This window comes from Scyliorhinus canicula, chromosome 7, assembly GCF_902713615.1.
Source record: "Scyliorhinus canicula chromosome 7, sScyCan1.1, whole genome shotgun sequence".
In the NCBI taxonomy this organism is placed as follows: domain Eukaryota; kingdom Metazoa; phylum Chordata; class Chondrichthyes; order Carcharhiniformes; family Scyliorhinidae; genus Scyliorhinus; species Scyliorhinus canicula.
In genome coordinates, this window is record NC_052152.1 from 83975231 (window position 1) to 83994745 (window position 19515).

The 19515-nt window shown below is 45.2% G+C and overlaps 1 protein-coding gene across 4 annotated transcripts in view; it reads right to left on the bottom strand.

Annotated features, from left to right (window-relative positions):
- Window positions 1-19515, bottom strand: part of LOC119969087 (cilia- and flagella-associated protein 47-like) — an 868530-nt gene that overhangs the window by 680541 nt on the left and 168474 nt on the right. For 3 of the 4 annotated variants that reach the window (XM_038802288.1, XM_038802285.1, XM_038802289.1), the window contains exons 14-17: window positions 12633-12732; window positions 11344-11560; window positions 7138-7382; window positions 6148-6278 (exon numbers count right to left, since the gene is read on the bottom strand). In XM_038802288.1, coding sequence (XP_038658216.1) covers window positions 6148-6278; window positions 7138-7382; window positions 11344-11560; window positions 12633-12732 — 693 coding nt within the window. The remainder of the gene's footprint in view (window positions 1-6147; window positions 6279-7137; window positions 7383-11343; window positions 11561-12632; window positions 12733-19515) is intronic. The other variant, XM_038802287.1, reaches the window with a different exon arrangement.

Consider the following 19515-nt stretch of genomic DNA (forward strand, 5'->3'; position numbering starts at 1 on the left):
GCAAGGTCAGTGAAGCAGGTAAATCCCCAAATACTTGGAGCACTCCGCTTCCAGTTAAAACATACGCAGTGTTTAGTTCTCATTTTTTTTGCCCCTATTTACAGTTACCACACTAACATCTGGCAATGACAGCCAGAAGTGGGATGAAGACATGCCAAAGCGTGGCAAAAGAAAAGTACATCATTTTTGTGACAACACGACCTGGGTGAAACTGAACATGGGAGAGACAAACTGTTAATTTTCTATGGGAGAAAGATGTAAAAAAAATGTTTCTCATTGGAACAGAAGACTAGCAGAAATTAGATCTCTGCAATTTGCTGCTTTGAAAAAAGCCCCAATTTTACAGTATAAAATTGCCGAAAATAGCGTGACATTTTGGACTACTGTTCGACCTTTCTTCAGTTTAATGTGCTTTCTAACTTCAGGAAATATAAAACAAAGCTACATGTGTTTATTTAGTAGAGTCTGTTACTTTCTAACCTTCTCACACACACCCTGGATGCAGAATTCAACCAAGATGGGGTCTGAGCAGAGCCTTATATAGCCTCAATAGTCCATCCCTGCTCTTGTATTCTAGCCCTCTCGACATGAATGCTAACATTGCATTTTGCCTTCCTGACCGCCAACTGAACCTGCATGTTAATCGTAAGAGAATCCTGAACTAGGACTCCTAAGTCCCTTGGTGCTTCTGATTTTCTAAGTCTTTCCCTATTTAGAAAATAGTCCATGCCTCCATTCTTCCTACCAAAGTGCACAACATCACACTTTTCCTCACTGTATTCCGTCTGCCATTTCCTTGCCCACTCTCCTAGCCTGTCGCAATCCTTCTGCAGCCTCCCTGCTTCCTCAATACAACCTGTCCCTCTACATATCTTTGTATTATCTACAAACTTATCAACAATGCCCTTGGTTTCTTCTTCCAGATCGCTAATGTATATTGCGAATAGCTGTGGTCCGAACACTGAACCCTGGGGAACACCAGTCGTCATAGAACATAGAGCATACAGTGCAGAAGGAGGCCATTCAGCCCATCAAGTCTGCACTGACCCACTTAAGCCCTCACTTCCACCATCTCCCCGTAACCCAAGAATCCCTCCTAACCTTTTTGGTCACTAAGGGCAATTTATCATGGCCAATCCACCTAACCTGCATGTCTTTGGACTGTGGGAAGAAACCGGAAAACCCAGAGAAAACTCACGCACAGGGAGAATGTGCAGACTCCACACAGACAGTGACCCAGCGGGGAATCGAAGCTAGGACCCTGGCGCTGTGAAGCCACAGTGCTAGCCACTTGTGCTACCGTGCCGCCACAACAGCTGCCATCCTGAAAGATACCCCTTTATCCCCACTCTCTGCCCTCTGCCAGTCAGCCAACCCTCTATCCATGCCAGTACCTTTCCCCCAACACCATGGGCTATGTTATTTCGCAGCCTCCCGTATGGCACCTTGTCAATGGCCTTCTGGAAATCCAAATCGATCACGTCCACTGGTTCTCCTTTGTCTAACGTTACCTCCTCAAAGAACTCTAACAGATTTGTCAGGCATGAACTTGTCTTGACAAAGCCGTGCTGACTCAGTCCTATTTTATCATGCACTTCCAAACACTCAGTGATCTCAACTTTAATAAAGGACTCTAAGATCTTACCAATGACCGAAGTCAGGCTAACCAGACTATAATTTCCCATCTTCTGCCTCCCTCCCTTCTTAAACAATGGTGTGACATTAGCCACTTTCCAGTCCTCCTGATTCCGGAAAGATCACCACCAATGCCTCCATAATACCCCCCAGCCTGACACTGCCAGCCAAGCCAACTCACATTTACCTAACTGCTGTTTACGCGGTGATCCTACCTTCAGTGTTGCATTGCTGTGTGGTGCCTGTTATTCTTCAGAGTTTTCCAGCTCCATGGAAATTAGGTCCAAACCCAATATTGAAAGTACATTAGACGTCATCATTCAAATCTGTGTGTTCCTAACCCATCCCTCACCCCAACACCACTTGGAGTATAGTGTTCAATTCTGGTTGCCACACCACCAGAAGGACGTGGAGGCTTGAGAGAGGGTGCAGAAGAGATTTACCAGGATGTTGCCTGGTATGGAGGGCCTTAGCTATGAGGAGTGCTTGAATAAACTTGGTTTGTTCTCACTGGAACGACGGAGGTTGAGGGACGACCTGATAGAAGTCTACAAAATTATGAGGGGCATAGACAGAGTGGATAGTCAGAGGCTTTTCCCCAGGGTAGAGGGGTCAATTACTAGGGGACATAGGTTTAAGATGCAAGGGGCAAGGTTTAGAGTAGATGTACGAGGCAAGTTTTTTACACAGAGGGTAGTAGGTGCCTGGAACTCGCTACCGGAGGAGGTAGTGGAAGCAGGGAAAATTGTGACATTTAAGGGGCATCTTGACAAATACATGAATAGGATGGGAATAGAGGGATACAGACCCAGGAAATGTGGAAGATTGTAGTTTAGTCGGGCAGCATGGTCAGCACAGGCTTGGAGGGCTGAAGGGTCTGTTCCTGCGCTGTACTTGTCTTTGTTCTTTGTTCTTTTGTTCAACATTACCAAACTTTTGGAAAAAGCTGAGCCTTCAAGTTCAAACTTTACCAAAGGCATCAGAAGACATGCAAGACAATCTAATTCATACATTTAATAATGTTAGTGTGAATATGTATTTTCTGTTTTGATTATTTGTTTAACATCTTATACAGTCATGAGAAATTTCAATTACTGGCAGATCAACGGTCAACACAATTTTTTTTCCAGAAACTATTTTTGGTAATATCATAGATATAGAATTTACAGTGCAGAAGGAGGCCATTCGGCCCATCGTGTCTGCACCGGCTCTTGGAAAGAGCACCCTACCCAATGTCAACACCTCCACCTAATCCCCATAACCCAGTAACCCCACCCAACACTAAGGGCAATTTTGGACACTAAGAGCAATTTATCATGGCCAATCCACCTAACCTGCACATCTTTGGACTGTGGGAGGAAACCGGAGCACCCGGAGGAAACCCATGCACACACGGGGAGGATGTGCAGACTCGACACAGACAGTGACCCAAGCCAGAATCGAACCTGGGACCCTGGAGCTGTGAAGCAATTGTGCTATCCACAAGGCTACCGTGCTGCCCATATGTGGGGAAATATAATATAGCACCACATGGTATTACAAGGAGCCATGACAAATGAGGATAATAAAATCAACAGCATAAATCCTATTAGAATATCATTTATACTAAAATGCAACAGGAAATGTAATAGTTATCTGTGAATTTTATTACGATCCCAGACCAGACCCCAACAATAGCTCAGATACCGGATGGAATCCCCAATATTTTAGTTTATTTTAAGACTGTGCGGAAAGAATGAATCACTCGAGGAATGATTGCATGAAAAAATAGAACTTTGGTGTTTCTAAATTAAAACTTATTTATGAATACAACATTAAACTTTTAACTTCACACCCGGAAAGAACACTTTACAATTAAATAACAAAAGAAACGTACAGTTTCAAATTAGCATGGCGTAAGTAATACTCTCTTTATAAAATAGGCTTGGCTCTGGTTGGAACCCCTTCAAACTATGGGTGAATATCATCAAATTCCTGCTTCAACTAGTTTGTTTCAGCTAGGACACCCGAGTTGCAACCGGGCCCATCCAGGCACATAGGCTAGCGATAGGGGCTAGGGCACAAACCTGATATGTCAGAAGGATGTGAGGGAAGGGCTGGGCTGGCTGCAGAGGGGGCACTGGGGGCAGGAGGGGAGATGGGTGGACATTGGGGTGGGCAAGGACCCCAGTGGAATTTAGAAGAATGAGGGGAGATCTTATGGAAACATATTCAATTATCAAGGGAATATATAAGATAGAAGCAAGAAGGTTGTTTCCAATGATGGGTGAAAATAGAACGAGGAGGCATTGCGTCAAAATAGGTGGGAGAAGATATAAGACTGAGTTGAGGAGGAAGTTCTTCACCCAAATGGTTGTGAATCTGTGAAATTTCCTGTCCAGTGAAGCAGTTCAGGGTGTCTCCTTGAATGTTTTTAAGGCAAAGATAGTTCGATTTTTGAACAGTAAAGGAATTGAAAATGAAAATGAAATGAAATGAAATGAAAATCGCTTATTGTCACAAGTAGACTGTGAAAAGCCCCGAGGGAATTAAGTGTTATGGTGAACTGGTGGGTAAGTGGAGCTGTGTACACAAAAAGATAAGCCATGATCTTATTGAATGGCGGAGCAGGCTCGAGGGGCCAGATGGTCGACTCCTACTCCAAGTTCTTATGTTCTTATATTTACAGCACAGGAAGCGGTCATTCAGCTGAGTGATAGAATTTCTCATGTACTTCAACTTATCTTTCTACTAGTTCTTATAAAACGTTACCCTTTATTATTGACTTCTTTACTCCATTCTATCGAGTAGCCTCATCATTTTATATACCTCATGCGGTGTATGCGGTGACCATATCTGCACACAGTACTCTGGCCTAACTATTCTTTGACATAGTACAAGCAGAATCTGTTTTTATATTCTGCGCCTCAGCTAAATAAAGTATTGTATGCAACTTCCAAACCACCTTATTTACCTATTCAGCTACTTTGAGGAGTTTCTGGACACGCAATGCAACGTTCCTCTATTCCTCAGCACTTTTCAATATCCTATCATGTATTGCGAATACCATCCCCGCCCCACCCAATCATTGTATTAGCTCGTGCTTCTCTGATTGAATTCAATTTGCCAATCTTTTGCCTGCCTGTCCCAGTCCATTGATATCTTCCTGCAGTTTAAAGCTCTCTTCCCCACTGTCAACCACAAGACCAATTTGTTTATCGGTTGCAATTTTTAAAAGGTGCTCCCAACTTCTAAGTTTAAATCAGTAATATAAACCACTGAATCATTGATAAGCTTTGAAAAGCAACAATGAGCAAATAATCTATGTTTTTCTGATTCTGGTCAAAGAATAATGACATTCCACCTTCTGCAATCACTTGAAAGGGCAGGCAGGCTCCTGCCATCTCATATAAGAGTGGAATTTCATGTCAGTTGCAACATCCACTCCTCACAGCATTGGATTTGGACGATGGTGGGCATGCATTTAGACATTTAATCAGGCGGGAAGTTGCATGGTGCCCTCCATCTTTCTGTCTCTGCCCAACTAAGCCCAGGCTGGGAAGGCTCATGGAGGGCATTCCCATTCAGATGTTAATTGAGTACCTTAAGTGGGCAATTCACAAAAGGCAACATGTGTAACATTGAAGTGTGACTAGAAATGAAAACTACTGCTCAAATTAGAAACTATTCCGTTCCTTGTTGCACGAATAGCACCAGTGTATATCACTGTGGCTTCACAGCACCAGGGTCCCATGTTCGATTCCCTGCTGGGTCACTGTCTGTGTGGAGTCTGCACATTCTCCCCGTGTCTGCGTGGGTTTCCTCCAGGTGCTCCGGTTTCCTCCCACAGTCCAAAGACGTGCAGGTTAGGTGGATTGGCCATGATAAATTGCCCTTAGTGACCAAAACGGTTAGGAGGGGTTATTGGGTTACGGGGATAGGGTGGAAGTGAGGGCTTAAGTTGGTCGGTGCAGACGCGATGGGCCGAATGGCCTCCTTCTGCACTGTATGTTCTATGAATCTACGAGTATAAAGGTAACTGCTGGCATTGCACAGAAACTGGGGAATTAAGTGGGTGGGATAAATAATAAACAATAGTTAACATGAATATAGCATTTCAAAGTCATTTAGGAAGCTATTCTAACAGTTGAATGAAATGAAAATGAAAATCGCTTATTGTCACGAGTAGGCTTCAATGAAGTTACAGTGAAAAGCCCCTAGTCGCCACATTCCGGCGTCTGTCCAGGGAGGCTGGTACAGGAATCGAACCATGCTGCTGGCCTACTTGGTCTGCTTTCAAAGCCAGCGATTTAGCCCATTGAGCTAAACCAGCCCATTTTTATTTGTTTTTATTTAGTTGTTATAGGTTGTTGAAAATAATGGATATAGAAGCGAAAGCATCATTTTATTAGAGAACAGAAAATATTATTTCATGTTCAACAAGATTAAATGAATACAACATGTATATTCAAACTGAGTTTATAGATTAGAGTTTAAATATAGTTACACAAATAAAATAATATAGCATGGTACCTTGGCAATACACTTCAATCTGATTCTGTTTCCATGGTGCACAATAAGATCAAATTCTCCATCCTTCGGAGAAAAATATGATGCATGCCAGACCACTTCACATTCCAGATCATTGAATGCATCCACAATGCCTGCATAAAGTATGGTTCACAAGTATTCTGTTAACAAACAACTCAATTGTACCAATAAGAAAAATAATCATTCTCTCGCTGCAGGCAATGCCTCGCCTCCTCGCCTGAGCAGCCAACACTTCCTCTTGCAGCCTTGCCTCACAGTCACACCCCACAAATGTTGCCCTTGCCACTACAGCCATTGTGAACATTCAAACCTCTCTGCTTTCTCTCCTTGCTGAAGAGAGCGAACAACTTGGTGAAAGGCAGAGGCTATCTGCTCTACTGGAAAGGAGGTCCTGTTTCAGGAGGCTGCAGATGTCAGTGGTGAGCTGCTGTGAGAGCCTGAGCCTCCTGAGGCACTGGTGCTCAGAGATGCTGAGAGAGATGACCCTCTACCTTTAGACCCTGTGTTGGGATCTCACCCCCTTTCACCTGGATTTTGTTGTCCATCCTCTCTGCCTGGTGACTGACGAGAAAACAGCTGGTGTTGTTTCTGCTACTCTTGAGCATGTATGGAAGAATTATCCTTTTTATTATTTATTTTAATTTTTTAATTAATTTTTTTATAAATTTAAAGTACCCAATTCTTTTTTTCCAATTAAGGGCCAATTTAGCGTGGCCAATTCACCTACCCTGCACATCTTTAGGTTGGGGGGCTGAGATCTGCAGACACAGGGAGAATGTGCAAACTCCACACGGGCAGTGACCCGGAGCCCGGATCGAACTCGGGTCCTTGGCACCTTGAGGCAGCAGTGCTAATCATTGCGCCACCATGCCAACCCCCTGGAAGAGAGATCTGATTTATTTACTCTCTTCTGGTTCCTTCCCCTACCCCCGCCAGTAAGAAACCAATTAACTTGACTTTTACACTAGCTACCTCCGTCAGGTCGGATGAAGAAGGCGATCCCTTCATCTGAAAGTATTGGGCTCCAGCTGAATTTAGCTGGGTAGTTTCTCCTGTTATACAGCCGCACTGTCGTCCTGAAGCCAGATTCTGCCAAGAGGCCGTAGTTTGGGGTCAGCACCAGTTCATTGCTCGACAGCTCAAGTGCAACACAAACCACATCTGCCAGTATCAATACATGACCGGTATGGTTGTTGTTTATTGTGTAGGCAATTGACCTGCATAATAAAAAAAATGTGGCTAAAGCTTTGTAATACCAGCTTACAAAATAAGCATTATTGGCACCGTACTTTCAATATGAACGAACTTGCAATCCTTGAAATATACACCTTCTCTCAATCCATTGTACAGTTCTCAAACAATGCAGCTGCTCACCATTAGTGCTGCCTTACTAATTTGCTGACAGTTCTCTAATTTTGCTTTTCTCAGTGCCCAATAAATGGTGGAAGTTAAAAGCCAGCAAATACTTACTGGGATAGGGAAAACAATAAGTAACAGTATCCATGATTAACTTGTAGTGTAGCAATTGTAATTTCTACAATAAAAACAATTTCAAATGGTGCCCAATTCAAAGCAGCATTCAGCTTCTCAAGCTGAATGTTAAGACCAAATTTCCAGATGACTCTCGTCCAAAGCCAACCTTACAGATGATGTGGAGATGCCAGCGTTGAACTGGGGTGAGCACAGTAAGAAGTCTTACAACACCAGGTTAAACTCCAACAGGTTTGTTTCTAATCACTAGCTTTCAGAGCACTGCTCCTTCCTCAGGTGAGAAAGGAGCTATGCTCCGAAAGCTAGTGATTCAAAACAAACCTGTTGGAGTTTAACCTGGTGTTGTAAAACCTCTTACTGTGCGAACCTTACTGCTGGTAGTCAATCATAGTTGATTGAACATTAGAAATCGATTGTGTTAAAAAAAGTTCACAATGGTTTCAAGAACTATGGTATGAAAATATCCCAGTGGCCTCAATTTTTGTTCTATCTAACACATGGACAACATTCTTTCAAGTGATTATTGACTACCAAGTGACTATTATATACAGCATGTTGCTTTCGTAAGTAAATCAGATGACTCAGTTGGAATTTTTCAGTCCTGCCGGTACCGGGTGTTGTAGTGAGTGGCCAAAAGTCCATTGATTTTGGGTAAGAATTTCCAGTCCTGCCAGCAACCTCTGCCAATAGTTCAGTTAATAATCACATTGTCAGTGTAAACTGAGCCATACCAATCAAGAGGTTTCTGGATTCAATCTCTTTTTCATCGGTGATGAATTGGATACTCTTTCAACTGGGCAGCAATAATGGTGTTACAATTAATCTCAGCATTACTAGGTGAGAGGATTTCAATTCCTGATTCTTATCCAGTAACCTCTGATGGAACTAAGAGATTGAAGTGTTATGTAACAATGTGATCAAGTATGGCTGCCCTGCCTTTATCACGGAATAGCCTACTGACACAGCCCATTCACAAGTGCAAATATTTCAGTGAGGTGACAGAGATGTACCAGCATTTGCTGAACCATAAGATGACTTGTGTCTTTAGGAGAGGAGAGAAAAGGAATTTAATGCTTAACTAAGAACCGATCATTACATTACTAAAATAAAAGCCACTTACTGCCGATGCTGGAAATCTGAAAATATAACAGAAAATGCTGGATAAATTCAACAGGTCTGGCATACTCTGTGGAGAGAAACAGAGTTAACATTTTCGATCTAAATTATCCTTCAACAGAACTGTTCTGTGTTTCTCGCCACAGATGCTGCCAGACCTGCTGAGTTTAGCCAGCATTGTCTTCTTTCATTACATTACTACCTCTGCAAAAGGAGGAGAGATATCCATTTTTTGCAAAAATGTGCATTTTCCAGATATTTTTCAGCTGTTTGTAACAAGCATTAGCTATTAACCAAATTAACTTTCAAAAAATGAAGCTCCTGCAATTACACTGCAGATAACCCGTTAATCCATAATTATTGGCCAATGGCTTCCTGGTTTCCCAGTGTCACATTTAGGGACACTCCAATGATGTGCTGAGGGCTCCCTCTAGAAAGTTCCTATTTAAGGCTTTATCTGGCAATTGCCCAGAAGTGCTAACTTCCTCTGGACAATTACGCTGGGCTGGAAACTGTCCGATAGAAGTGATTTAAATCAATAACTTCGGATTGTTCTGCATGTTTTACCCTAATGGTTACTCTGAAAGAGTTAGAGGAATAGAATCACTCCTAACTCTAGGATGACTATTTTAAAAAACCCAAACCCAGCTCGCACAGGACACCCTTCCACATGCACACAGCTCCCCAACGGACCAAATGGCCATCACCCGCCAGGCATGACCTGACCCCTTCCCGGTGCAACCCAACACCACCCTCCCGGTATGACCTGGTCCGACACCCATTCCCGGTGCGATGCTGTCTCATCCCACCCCTCCCATCTCTCCCCCCAACTCCCAAACTGATACCCTCCTTCAAGGAGGTCCCCCCCTCCTTCCAGTCCGACCAACCATCCGGCCCAATCCCCCCTCTCTCCCAGATTGGTCCCCACCCTCTCCAGTCTGCCTCCTTCAGTCTGCCCCCTCCTGTCTGGCCCCTCTGGTATGACCCCCAGTCTCTTTCCGGTCCAACCCCCACCCCCACCACAATCCTCCCCCCCACCCTCTTGTCCAACCAGACCTGATCCCCACCCTCTCAACGCTCCAGACCAAGCTCCCCTTGTTACGCCACTCCTGGACATAGCAGCCCACTCCCAGGCTAACACTTCCCCTTCCGGACTGACAGCCCTGTGGTCCCAGCCGCCCCTCCTGGTTCAACACCCCTATTCACGGACAAGCTTCCCCTTCCACTCTGACCACCCCACCCCTGCACCCCTGAGGCTCCCCTCTCCAGGACTGGTGTAACCCCGCCTCCCTCGGGCTGAATCACCCTACTCCTCCACGCTCCCGGACTGATCCCCACCTCTCCCCCGAACTGATTCCATGCCCCCCCACCCCCAAACTGACACTTCCTCTTCTGGACCAGACTGACCCCTGCAACCCCCCCCCCCCCCCCCCCCCCCCCCCTCACCCCTTCAGTCTGAGACCACACCCTCTGCAGCTAGTCACGTAAGAGGGGAGGGATCCCTTGTTCCTTGCATCCCAGTTACTCCATGCTGGTCCAGCAGGGGTGGTGAGCTTTGCTGCTCCTATCTGAGAAAGCCTGAGTAAGGAAGGCTCTTATGGTCTTATGGACGGGACAGCGGCTTCAAAATCCCAGCAAAGGTAAATCCGACAAAAGTTGCAATCAGTCGGAGATTCACACTCTGAGAAGTAACGGGCGCACATGTTCCGATAAAGTTTCTCTTGCTGCTGTTGTGGCATAGGTTTTAAAACATATTGGTTGTTGCCACTGATATAATGGAATAGAGAGAAATGTCAGACAAATTTATTAAGTATTCATGTGCTATAATCAGCGTAATTTCAGGGTGAAAATAGCAAACATCTTTAACATTAATTTGTATGAACAAGTAAGTGATTGATTGAAATTCCCCATTTGCAGCACATACTGTGATAAGTACCATCCAGTTTCCTCTCATTCAACACCAACAAACTGTATTTTTTTTGTATCATACATGTATTTATGCTTTACAATCACATCTGAAAAGTACTGGCACAAAGTCCACCCCCTGGGACAACCAGGACCAACCACCCAGCTCTCGAAACCTATCAGGCGAAAGATCTCTTTTAATCTAGAAAAATAGGTCACATTAGCTTATATTTTTCCTATAATTCTACATTTTTCAAGACTGTCTGCAAAATGAAAGTGAAATCACAATTTTTCAATATAATCCCCAGTGTTTGCGAGTACATCATTGGCACATGATAGCAGAAGGTATTGACAATCATTCATGTTAACTTTGTTATGATAATAAAATAAAGTAACAGGAACCAGTGAAATTTGGCATGGACAGGGACTCAAAACACACATATTGCATTGGCTTCCCCATGAGATGCTCACCTGATATCCTGATCCATTGACTTCTATATAAGTGAATATTTGTATATCATACATCAGGTTGAAAAGGTTGTCTTGCCTGCTTTGTGTCCATGTCCATATCCAATTTCCCAACAACTCATACTTATGTACATATTTATATTCAGCCCACTGCTTGTGTCTATTTAGAAAGAAAAGCAATTCCTCATCAATACTTACTTCTGAAAAACTCCCTCTGATGTAGATTCAAATATTATCGGTAAGTAAGCTGCAGACATCGGAGGAATAACCTGTGATAAAGGGCTAGACTCCCGGAGCTCTGGATAATTAGTAGCCACTTCAATTAGAATGTGAATAGGTAAGTTGTTTACAATATTCAAATTTTGCTTTGATGTTGAATATACACAAACTGTTCCAAAGTCAATTGTCGTAGGACCTGAAGTTTAAAAAATTTACAAATTTAGAAAAAAATACAGATTATTGTGCCAAACAATTACCTTTGTAACAGGTGAAATAGTCAAACGGTAGCAGGTCCTTGACTGTGTTGTAAATTTTACATGATTAAAACCTGCGACAGTATTAACCTGTTCCTATTTAGAACAAAAGGTAACTGCAACATGACACAATGATAGAGAAGCTAAATACTGTGGATGCTGGAAATCCAAAATAAAAATGGAAAGTGCTGGAAAAACTCAGCAGGTCTGGAAGCATCTGTGGAGAGAGAAAGAGAGTTCAAGTTTCAAGTTCATACGACTCTTCTTCAGAATATCATTATACAGTTCTCTATGCAACCAAATTACAACAAAGGTATTGTTTCGAATGCTTAATCTTCCAAACAATTTGGAATAACAGCAACAAACTACAGGAACAAGAGACACACTGGAACGGGGAGGCCAAATTCAGCAGCAGGGAGGCACAATAAGGTCCCTAACAACCTGGAAGACAAAAATCCATTATTGTTACAGGTTTAAAGGTGGATGTTAAACATCTACATAGAAAAAGGAAGTCCCTCACTCTATTTATTCATCCACAAATGAATTATTCATGACAAACCTGCTCTTCATTTAGCATCTGAAAGTTGTTAATCATCACTCTCCACACCACCCCCTCTGGAGCAGTGTTTTCATGATGCCATGATATCACAATGGGCAAATAGAAGGCCTCAAGGCAGACCTCAGCTGGCATGGGGACTGAATCCACAGGATCGCCACCATTATGCATTACGCTCTGACCATCTGAACTAATCGGCCACACATTTTAGGCCTCATTATCCAATTTGGTAATTTCAGTGGGGAACAACAATCATTGAAACCACATGCAAGATGCAAGCATTAAATACAAATCAACGTCTAGTCATTAATTTAAATAGCTGGAAAATCATGTACAACAAACACCCATTTTAGCAATCTGCAATGTGATTTCCTACCAAAAGCCTAATTATCCTGACTAAATCAATTATTCAGAAGTGAATTATAAATACCAAAGTCATAAACTAATATTTAACCTACCAATGGATATTTTGTGAAGCTGCTGCGATGTCAGAATCAAATTGCAATCTTTCTCCTCTTGAAGTGAAGATGGGACAGCATTAAGGCCATCCCTTGCCTGCTATAAATCAATTGAAAGGAGGAGATTAAATGTGCTTGTAATGGTTAAATTTCTCCCCACCCAAATACACAGTGCCAATAATATCTATAAACACATTGCATTGGTTTCCCAACATTCATAGAATCTTGGAATCCCTGCAGTGCAGAAGCAAGCCATTTGGCCCATCGAGTCTGCACCAACCCTCCGAAAGAACACCCCACCCAGCCCACTCCCCCACCGTATCCTCCCAACCCCACCTACCCTGCAAATCTTTGGACACGAAGGGGCATTTTATCATGGCCAATTCACCTAACCTGCACATCTTTGGTCTTTGGACTTGTGCGTTCTGGTTTTTCTGGTCAATATCTCTCCCTTAAATAACACGTAAAAACAGTTGTTTAAAGCTTATCTTAAGGCTGATATTTACCTTCAGTGATTTTGGGAAGCTACTCTGATTAACTCATTGACTGTGAAGTGTTTTTTTGGGGACATCCTGATATAATGAAAAATACTAAATAAGTGCAAGCCCCTTCTTTTTCTTTTCTCCTTTCTTTTTCACAAAAAAGATCACCCGTGACATAATTTTAGAAATAATGGCCTGGATTTTGTGGGATTTTTTGATGTTAACAGATAATTCGGTCTCCATATTTCAAGTGTAGATTAATGGAGTGATCTTGAAGTTGCTGTCTGTCATTTACTGCTTTGCCACAGGCTGCCCCATTAAAGCCAGAAAACATTGCAATCTGTTGATATGATGCGCACTTCCCTTCTTTCACTCTCACATTGCCGTTAGCAACACAATAAAATTATTCAACCTGTGAAAATAAGCGTCACTGGGTTTTAATGGCAATCTAAGTTATAACTATTGCTGAGCAACAGATCAAGTCCTTCAAAAGTAATTCTATATTTGTGGCGTGCCATTAAATGTCACCATTAAGATTAATCACTAGACCTTTGAAAATAAATTTTTAATTTAAAAAAATATTTTCTCATAATATTTGAGTTGTCCCACCAAAGTCTTTCCAAAAGTGAACGAAGTCCCCAAGTTAGCACGTTTAGCCACGTATTTCCGGCACTCACAGTGCCGAGAAACACATGACTATTCAACGCAACGCATTTTGCATGAGGGGCCTGAACGGGGAACGCGCGGCTGAGGCCACTCACAGCCCGTGTTTTACAATGGAGAGCACTTGCAATGGTTACATTTCCCCAACACCCACACCGGGAAACCCCAGCCAGAATGAGCATGCGCAAAAATGCCATCTCGGCAGTGCCAACCTGACACCTTGGCAGTGCCCCTACCAGCTGGCAGTGCCACCTTGGAAGTGCCAGGCTGGCACCCAGGTGGCACTGCCAAGGTGCCAGGCTGGGACTGCCAGGGTACCCAGGTGGCACCAGCAGTGCCAGGGCACCATCCTGCCCAAAGGGCATGCAGCTGGTGGCCGCTGATCCCCTTGGAGACCCCATGAGTGCTGTTCCGTTTGGTCTCCGTTTGTGGGGACCAGTACCAAACGGCGCTCACCTGAGGTGAAGGAATTGAATCACAAAGCATCAGGTACCTCCGGAATCTGCACATTAGAGTAAGGCATACTGCCTCACTCTAATATGCAGATTTGCTAAAAAGTGATGCTGCCCATCGCACCACATATAGATACATAGATACATAGAAGATAGAAGCAGGAGGAGCCCTTTAGGCCCTTCGAGCCTGCTCCGCCATTCATCAGGGTCATGGCTGATCATCCAACCCAATAGCCTAATCCTGCTTTCTCCCCATAGCCTTTGATCCCATTCTCCCCAAGTGCTAAATCCAGCCGCCTCTTGAACATGTTCAATGATTTAGTATTAACTACTTCCTGTGGTAATGAATTCCACAGGCTCACCACTCTTTCGGTGAAGAAATGTCTCCTCATCTCTGTCCAAAATGGTTTATCCTGAATCCTCAGACTGTAACTGCTGGTTCTGGAGACACCCATCATTGGTAAAATCCTCCCTGCATCTACCCTGTCTAGTCCTGTTAGAATTTTAATAGTCTCTATGAGATCCCCCCTCATTCTTCTGAACTCCAGCGAAAACAATCCCAACCTAGTCAATCTTTCCTCATATGACCGTCCCGCCATCCCTGGAATCAGTCTGGTAAACCTTCGCTGCACTCCCTTGAAAGCAAGAACACCTTCCTCAGAGAAGGAGACCAAAACTGCACACAATACACCAGGTGTGGCCTCACCAAGGACCTGTAAAACTGCAGCAAAGCATCCCTGCTTCTATACTCGAAACCTCTCGCAATGAAGGTCAACATACCATTAGCCTTCTTTACCACCTGCTGCACCTGCATGCTTACCTTCAGCGACTGGTGCACAAGGACACCCAGGTCTCTCTGCCCACTCCCTTCTCCCAATTTACAACCATTCAGGGAGTAATCTGCCTTCCTATTTTTCCTTCCAAAGTGAATAACCTCACACTTACCCAAATTATACTTCATCTGCCATTGATTTGCCCACTCACCCAACCTGTCCAGATTATGCTGTAGGATCCTTGTATCTTCATCACAATTCACTCTCCCACCTAATTTGGTATCATCTGCAAACTTTGAGATGTTACACTTTGTTCCCTCATCCAAATCATTAATATATATTGTGAATAGCTGGGGTCCCAGCACCAATCCCAGTGGTACCCCACTGGTTACTGCCTGCCAATTTGAAAAGGACCCATTAATTCCTACTCTTTGATTCCTCTCTGCAAACCAGTTTTCTATCCATCTCAATACATTTCCCCCAATACCATGCGCTTTAATTTTGCGCAATAATCTCTTATACGGGACTTGTCAAATGCCTTCTGAAAATCCAAATATACCACATCAACGGGCTCCCCTTTGTCAACTGTACTGGTTACATCTTCAAAAAATTCCAACAGATTTGTGAAGCATGATTTTCCCTTCATAAATCCATGCTGACTCTGCCTGATCCTGCCATTGCTTTCCAAATGTTCCACTATAAAGTCCTTGATAATGGATTCAAGAATTTTCCCCACTACCAGTGTTAGGCTTACTGATCTATAGTTCCCTGCTTTCTCGCTACCTCCCTTTTTGAGTATTGGAGTGACGAGAGCTATCCTCCAATCTGCAGGGACTGTTCCAAAGTCTATAGAATCCATGAAGATCACCACCAACGCATCCACTATTTCCAGAGCCACTTCCTTAAGCACTCTGCGATGCAGATTCTCAGGCCCTAGGGGTTTATTCACCTTCAATCACATCAGTTTTCCCAGCACAATTTCTCTACTAGTGTTGATCTCCCTCAGTTCTTCCCTCTTACTAAACTTTCATTCTCCAACATTGAGGTCTACAAAATCATGAGAGGTATAGACCGGGTGGATAGCAAGAAGCTTTTGGGGGACTCAATTACTAGGGGTCACGAGTACAAGGTGAAAGGGGAAAAGTTTAAGGGAGATCTGCGTGGAAAGTTCTTTACGCAGAGGGTGGTGGGTGCCTGGGACGCATTGCCGGCGGAGATGGTAGAGGAGGGCACGATAGCGTCATTTAAGATGTAGCTAGACAGATACATGAATGGGCAGGGAGCAGAGGGATACAGATCCTTAGAAAATAGGTGACAGTTTTAGATCGAGGATCTGGATTGGTGCAGGCTTGGAGGGCCGAAGGGCCTGTTCCTGTGCTGTAATTTTTCTTTGTTCTTTGTTCTATTTCTGGTATCTGATTTGTGTCCTCTTTTGTGAAGACAGACCAAAGTATGTATTCAATTGCTCAGCCATTTATTTGTCCGTTATTATGTATTCCCCTGTTTCTGTCTTTAGGGGGCCTACATTTCTCTTTACCAATCTCTTTCTCTTCACATATCTCTAGAAACTCTTAGTGTCAGTCTTTCTGTTCCCTGTAAGCTTACTTTCATACTGCATTTCCCCTTCTTAATCAATCCCTTTGTCCTTCTTTGCTGAATTCTAAACTGCTCCCAATCCTCAGAGCTATTATTCTTCCTGGCCAATCTGTATGCTTCTTCCTTGGATTGGATATTTTTTCTAATTTCCTTTTGTAAGCCATGGATTGGCCCTCTTACCCATTTTGCTTTTGTGCCAGACAGGAATGAACAGTTGCTGTAGTTCACCCATGCGTTCCTTGAATGTTGGCCATTACCTATCTGCTGTCATCCCTTTAAGTAACTCTACCCAATCTATCAAGGCCAACTCACACCTCATATCTTCATAGTTCTCTTTATGAAGATTCAGCACCCTAGTTTCCGAATCAACTACTTCACTGTTCATCTTGATAAAAAATTCTATCATGTTGTGGTCGATCATTCCCAAGGAGTCTCGACAACCAGATTGACAATGATTTCTTTCTCATTACACAGTACCCAGTCTAAGGTGGCCTGCTCTCCAGTTGGATCCTCCACATATTGGTCAAGAAAACCATCCCGCATACACTCCAGGAATTCCTCCTCTCCGGCATTGTGGCTAATTTGATTTGCCCAATCTATGCGAAGATTAAAATCACCCATGATCATCGATATTCCCTAATTACATGCATCTCTAATTTCATGTTTAATGCCATTGTCAACATCACCACTGCAGTTTGGGGGTCTATATATGTCACCCGCTAATGTTTTTTGCTCTTGGTATTTCTTAACTCTACCCATACAGACTCCGCATTGTCAGAGCTAATATCATTTCTCACTACTGTGTTAATTTCCTCTTTAACCAACAGTGACAGGCCGTCACTTTTCTTTTATGCCTGTCCTTCCGAAATACTGAAAATCTTGGGACATTCAGTTCTCACCCTGGTCACCCTGCAACCATGTCTCCGTAATCCCAATTATATCATACGCATTTATATCTATCTGCACGATTAGTTCATCCACTTTATTGTATGTATATGCACCAATCTTTATTTCACTCTATGTAAAAAAAATTTTTTAAGTAATTTGATTTTAGTGTTTTTCATTCCCTGGTTGGCTGCCTACGAGAGTATTTTAACGTAACTGTCTACTGGGACAGCTTGATACCATCACTGCAGCTCCACTCTGGGAATCTGGCATTGAAGAATACTGTGAGGAGATAAAGTTCAAACACAGACAGCACAGGGTCTCTATGCAAGTCCTTGTTCAAGTTCAGTGGTTAAGTCCTTGCTTCATGACAAGCAGCAAAATTCAGATCAATGTGTTTTTTTTTTAAATACAATTACGTATCCATCTTTCAGAGACGACAGGAATCCCCATCTGTCCTGTCAAGTGTATGTAAATGATTCATTGGCAATATTCAAGGAGGAGCAGTAGATACTTCTCCTTGTGTTCAAGACAACATTTAGCCTTATTTATTTATCTCATTCCTGTTTCTGGGACCTTGGGCGAAATTCTCTGCAGACCGTCGTAACACCGATTTCCGGCGAGCAAAATTGGTGTAGATGACTCCGGCGTGGGGGCCTTCTTTTAGGCGGCTATTCTCCGTTCCTGGAGGGGCCAGCAGCGGACTGTCAGTTTCACCAGCTGCGGAAGTGGTGAGACCCGGCGTTTTTTTTGGGGGGGGGGGGGGGAGGAGGAGGAGAGAGACTGACCCGGCGTTTGGGGGGGGGGAGGAGAGGAGGAGAGAGACAGACCGGCATTTTGGGGGGGGGGGGGGAGAGAGAGAGACAGACCGGCATTGGGGGGGGGAGGAGGAGGAGAGAGACAGACCGGCATTTTGGGGGGGGGGGGTGGGGAGAGAGAGAGACAGACCGGCATTGGGGGGAGGGGGAGGAGGAGGAGAGAGACAGACCGGCATTTGGGGGGGGGGGGGGAGGAGGAGAGAGACAGACCGGCATTTTGGGGGGGGGGGGAGGAGGAGAGAGACAGACCGGCATTTGGGGGTGGGGGGGAGGAGGAGAGAGACAGACCCGGCGTTGGGGGGTTTGCGGCGTTGAGTTGAGAGGAGGGGGGGGGGGTTTGTGGCGTGGCGTTGAGTTGAGGGGGGGGTTTGCGGCGTTGAGTTGAGGGGGGGGGGGTTGCAGTGTTGAGTTGAGAGAGGGGGGCGGCGTTGGAGGGGGGTGGGGTGGTGAGGGGGGGTTGGGGTAGGGGCAGCGGCGTGCAGAGGAGGGGGGCGACGGATGCCCGGGGCCAACGCACCGTCGCCCCCCCTCTGCACGCAGCTGCCCCTACCCCAACCCCCTCCCCTCACCACCCCTACCCCCTTCACCACCCCTACCCCCTCCAATGCCGCACCCCCCCCACTAACGCCGCACCACCCCCCCACTAACGGAGGAAGGAAGGGGGAAGGAGGAAGGAGGGGGGGGGAGGAAGGAAGGGGGAGGAGGAAGGAAGGGGGGAGGAGGAAGGAAGGGGGGGAGGAGGAAGGAAGGGGGGGGGAGAGGGGGGTGTGGGTACCGGCCTTCAGAGGGAGGGGGACGGGGTGTGGGTACCGGCGTTGAGGGGGGGGGGACCCGCCGTTGAGAGGGGGGGGACCCGGCGTTGAGAGGCGGGGGGTTGCGGCGATGAGGGGGGGTTGCGGCATTGAGGGTGGGGGTTGCGGCGTTGCGAGAGATGGGGGGCGGCATTGGAGGGGGGTAGGGGTGGTGGGGAGGGGGGTAGGGGTGGTGGGGAGGGGGGTAGGGGTGGTGGGGAGGGGGGTGGGGTGGTGGGGAGGGGGGTAGGGGTGGTGGGGAGGGGGGTAGGGGCGTTGGAGGGAGGTAGGGGTGGTGAGGGGGGGGTGGTTGGGGTAGGGGGCAGCGGCGTACAGAGGGGGGGGGCGACGGTGCGTTGGCCCCGGGCATCCGTCGCCCCCCTCTCTGCACGCCGCTGCCCCCAAACCCCCCCCCGATGCCGC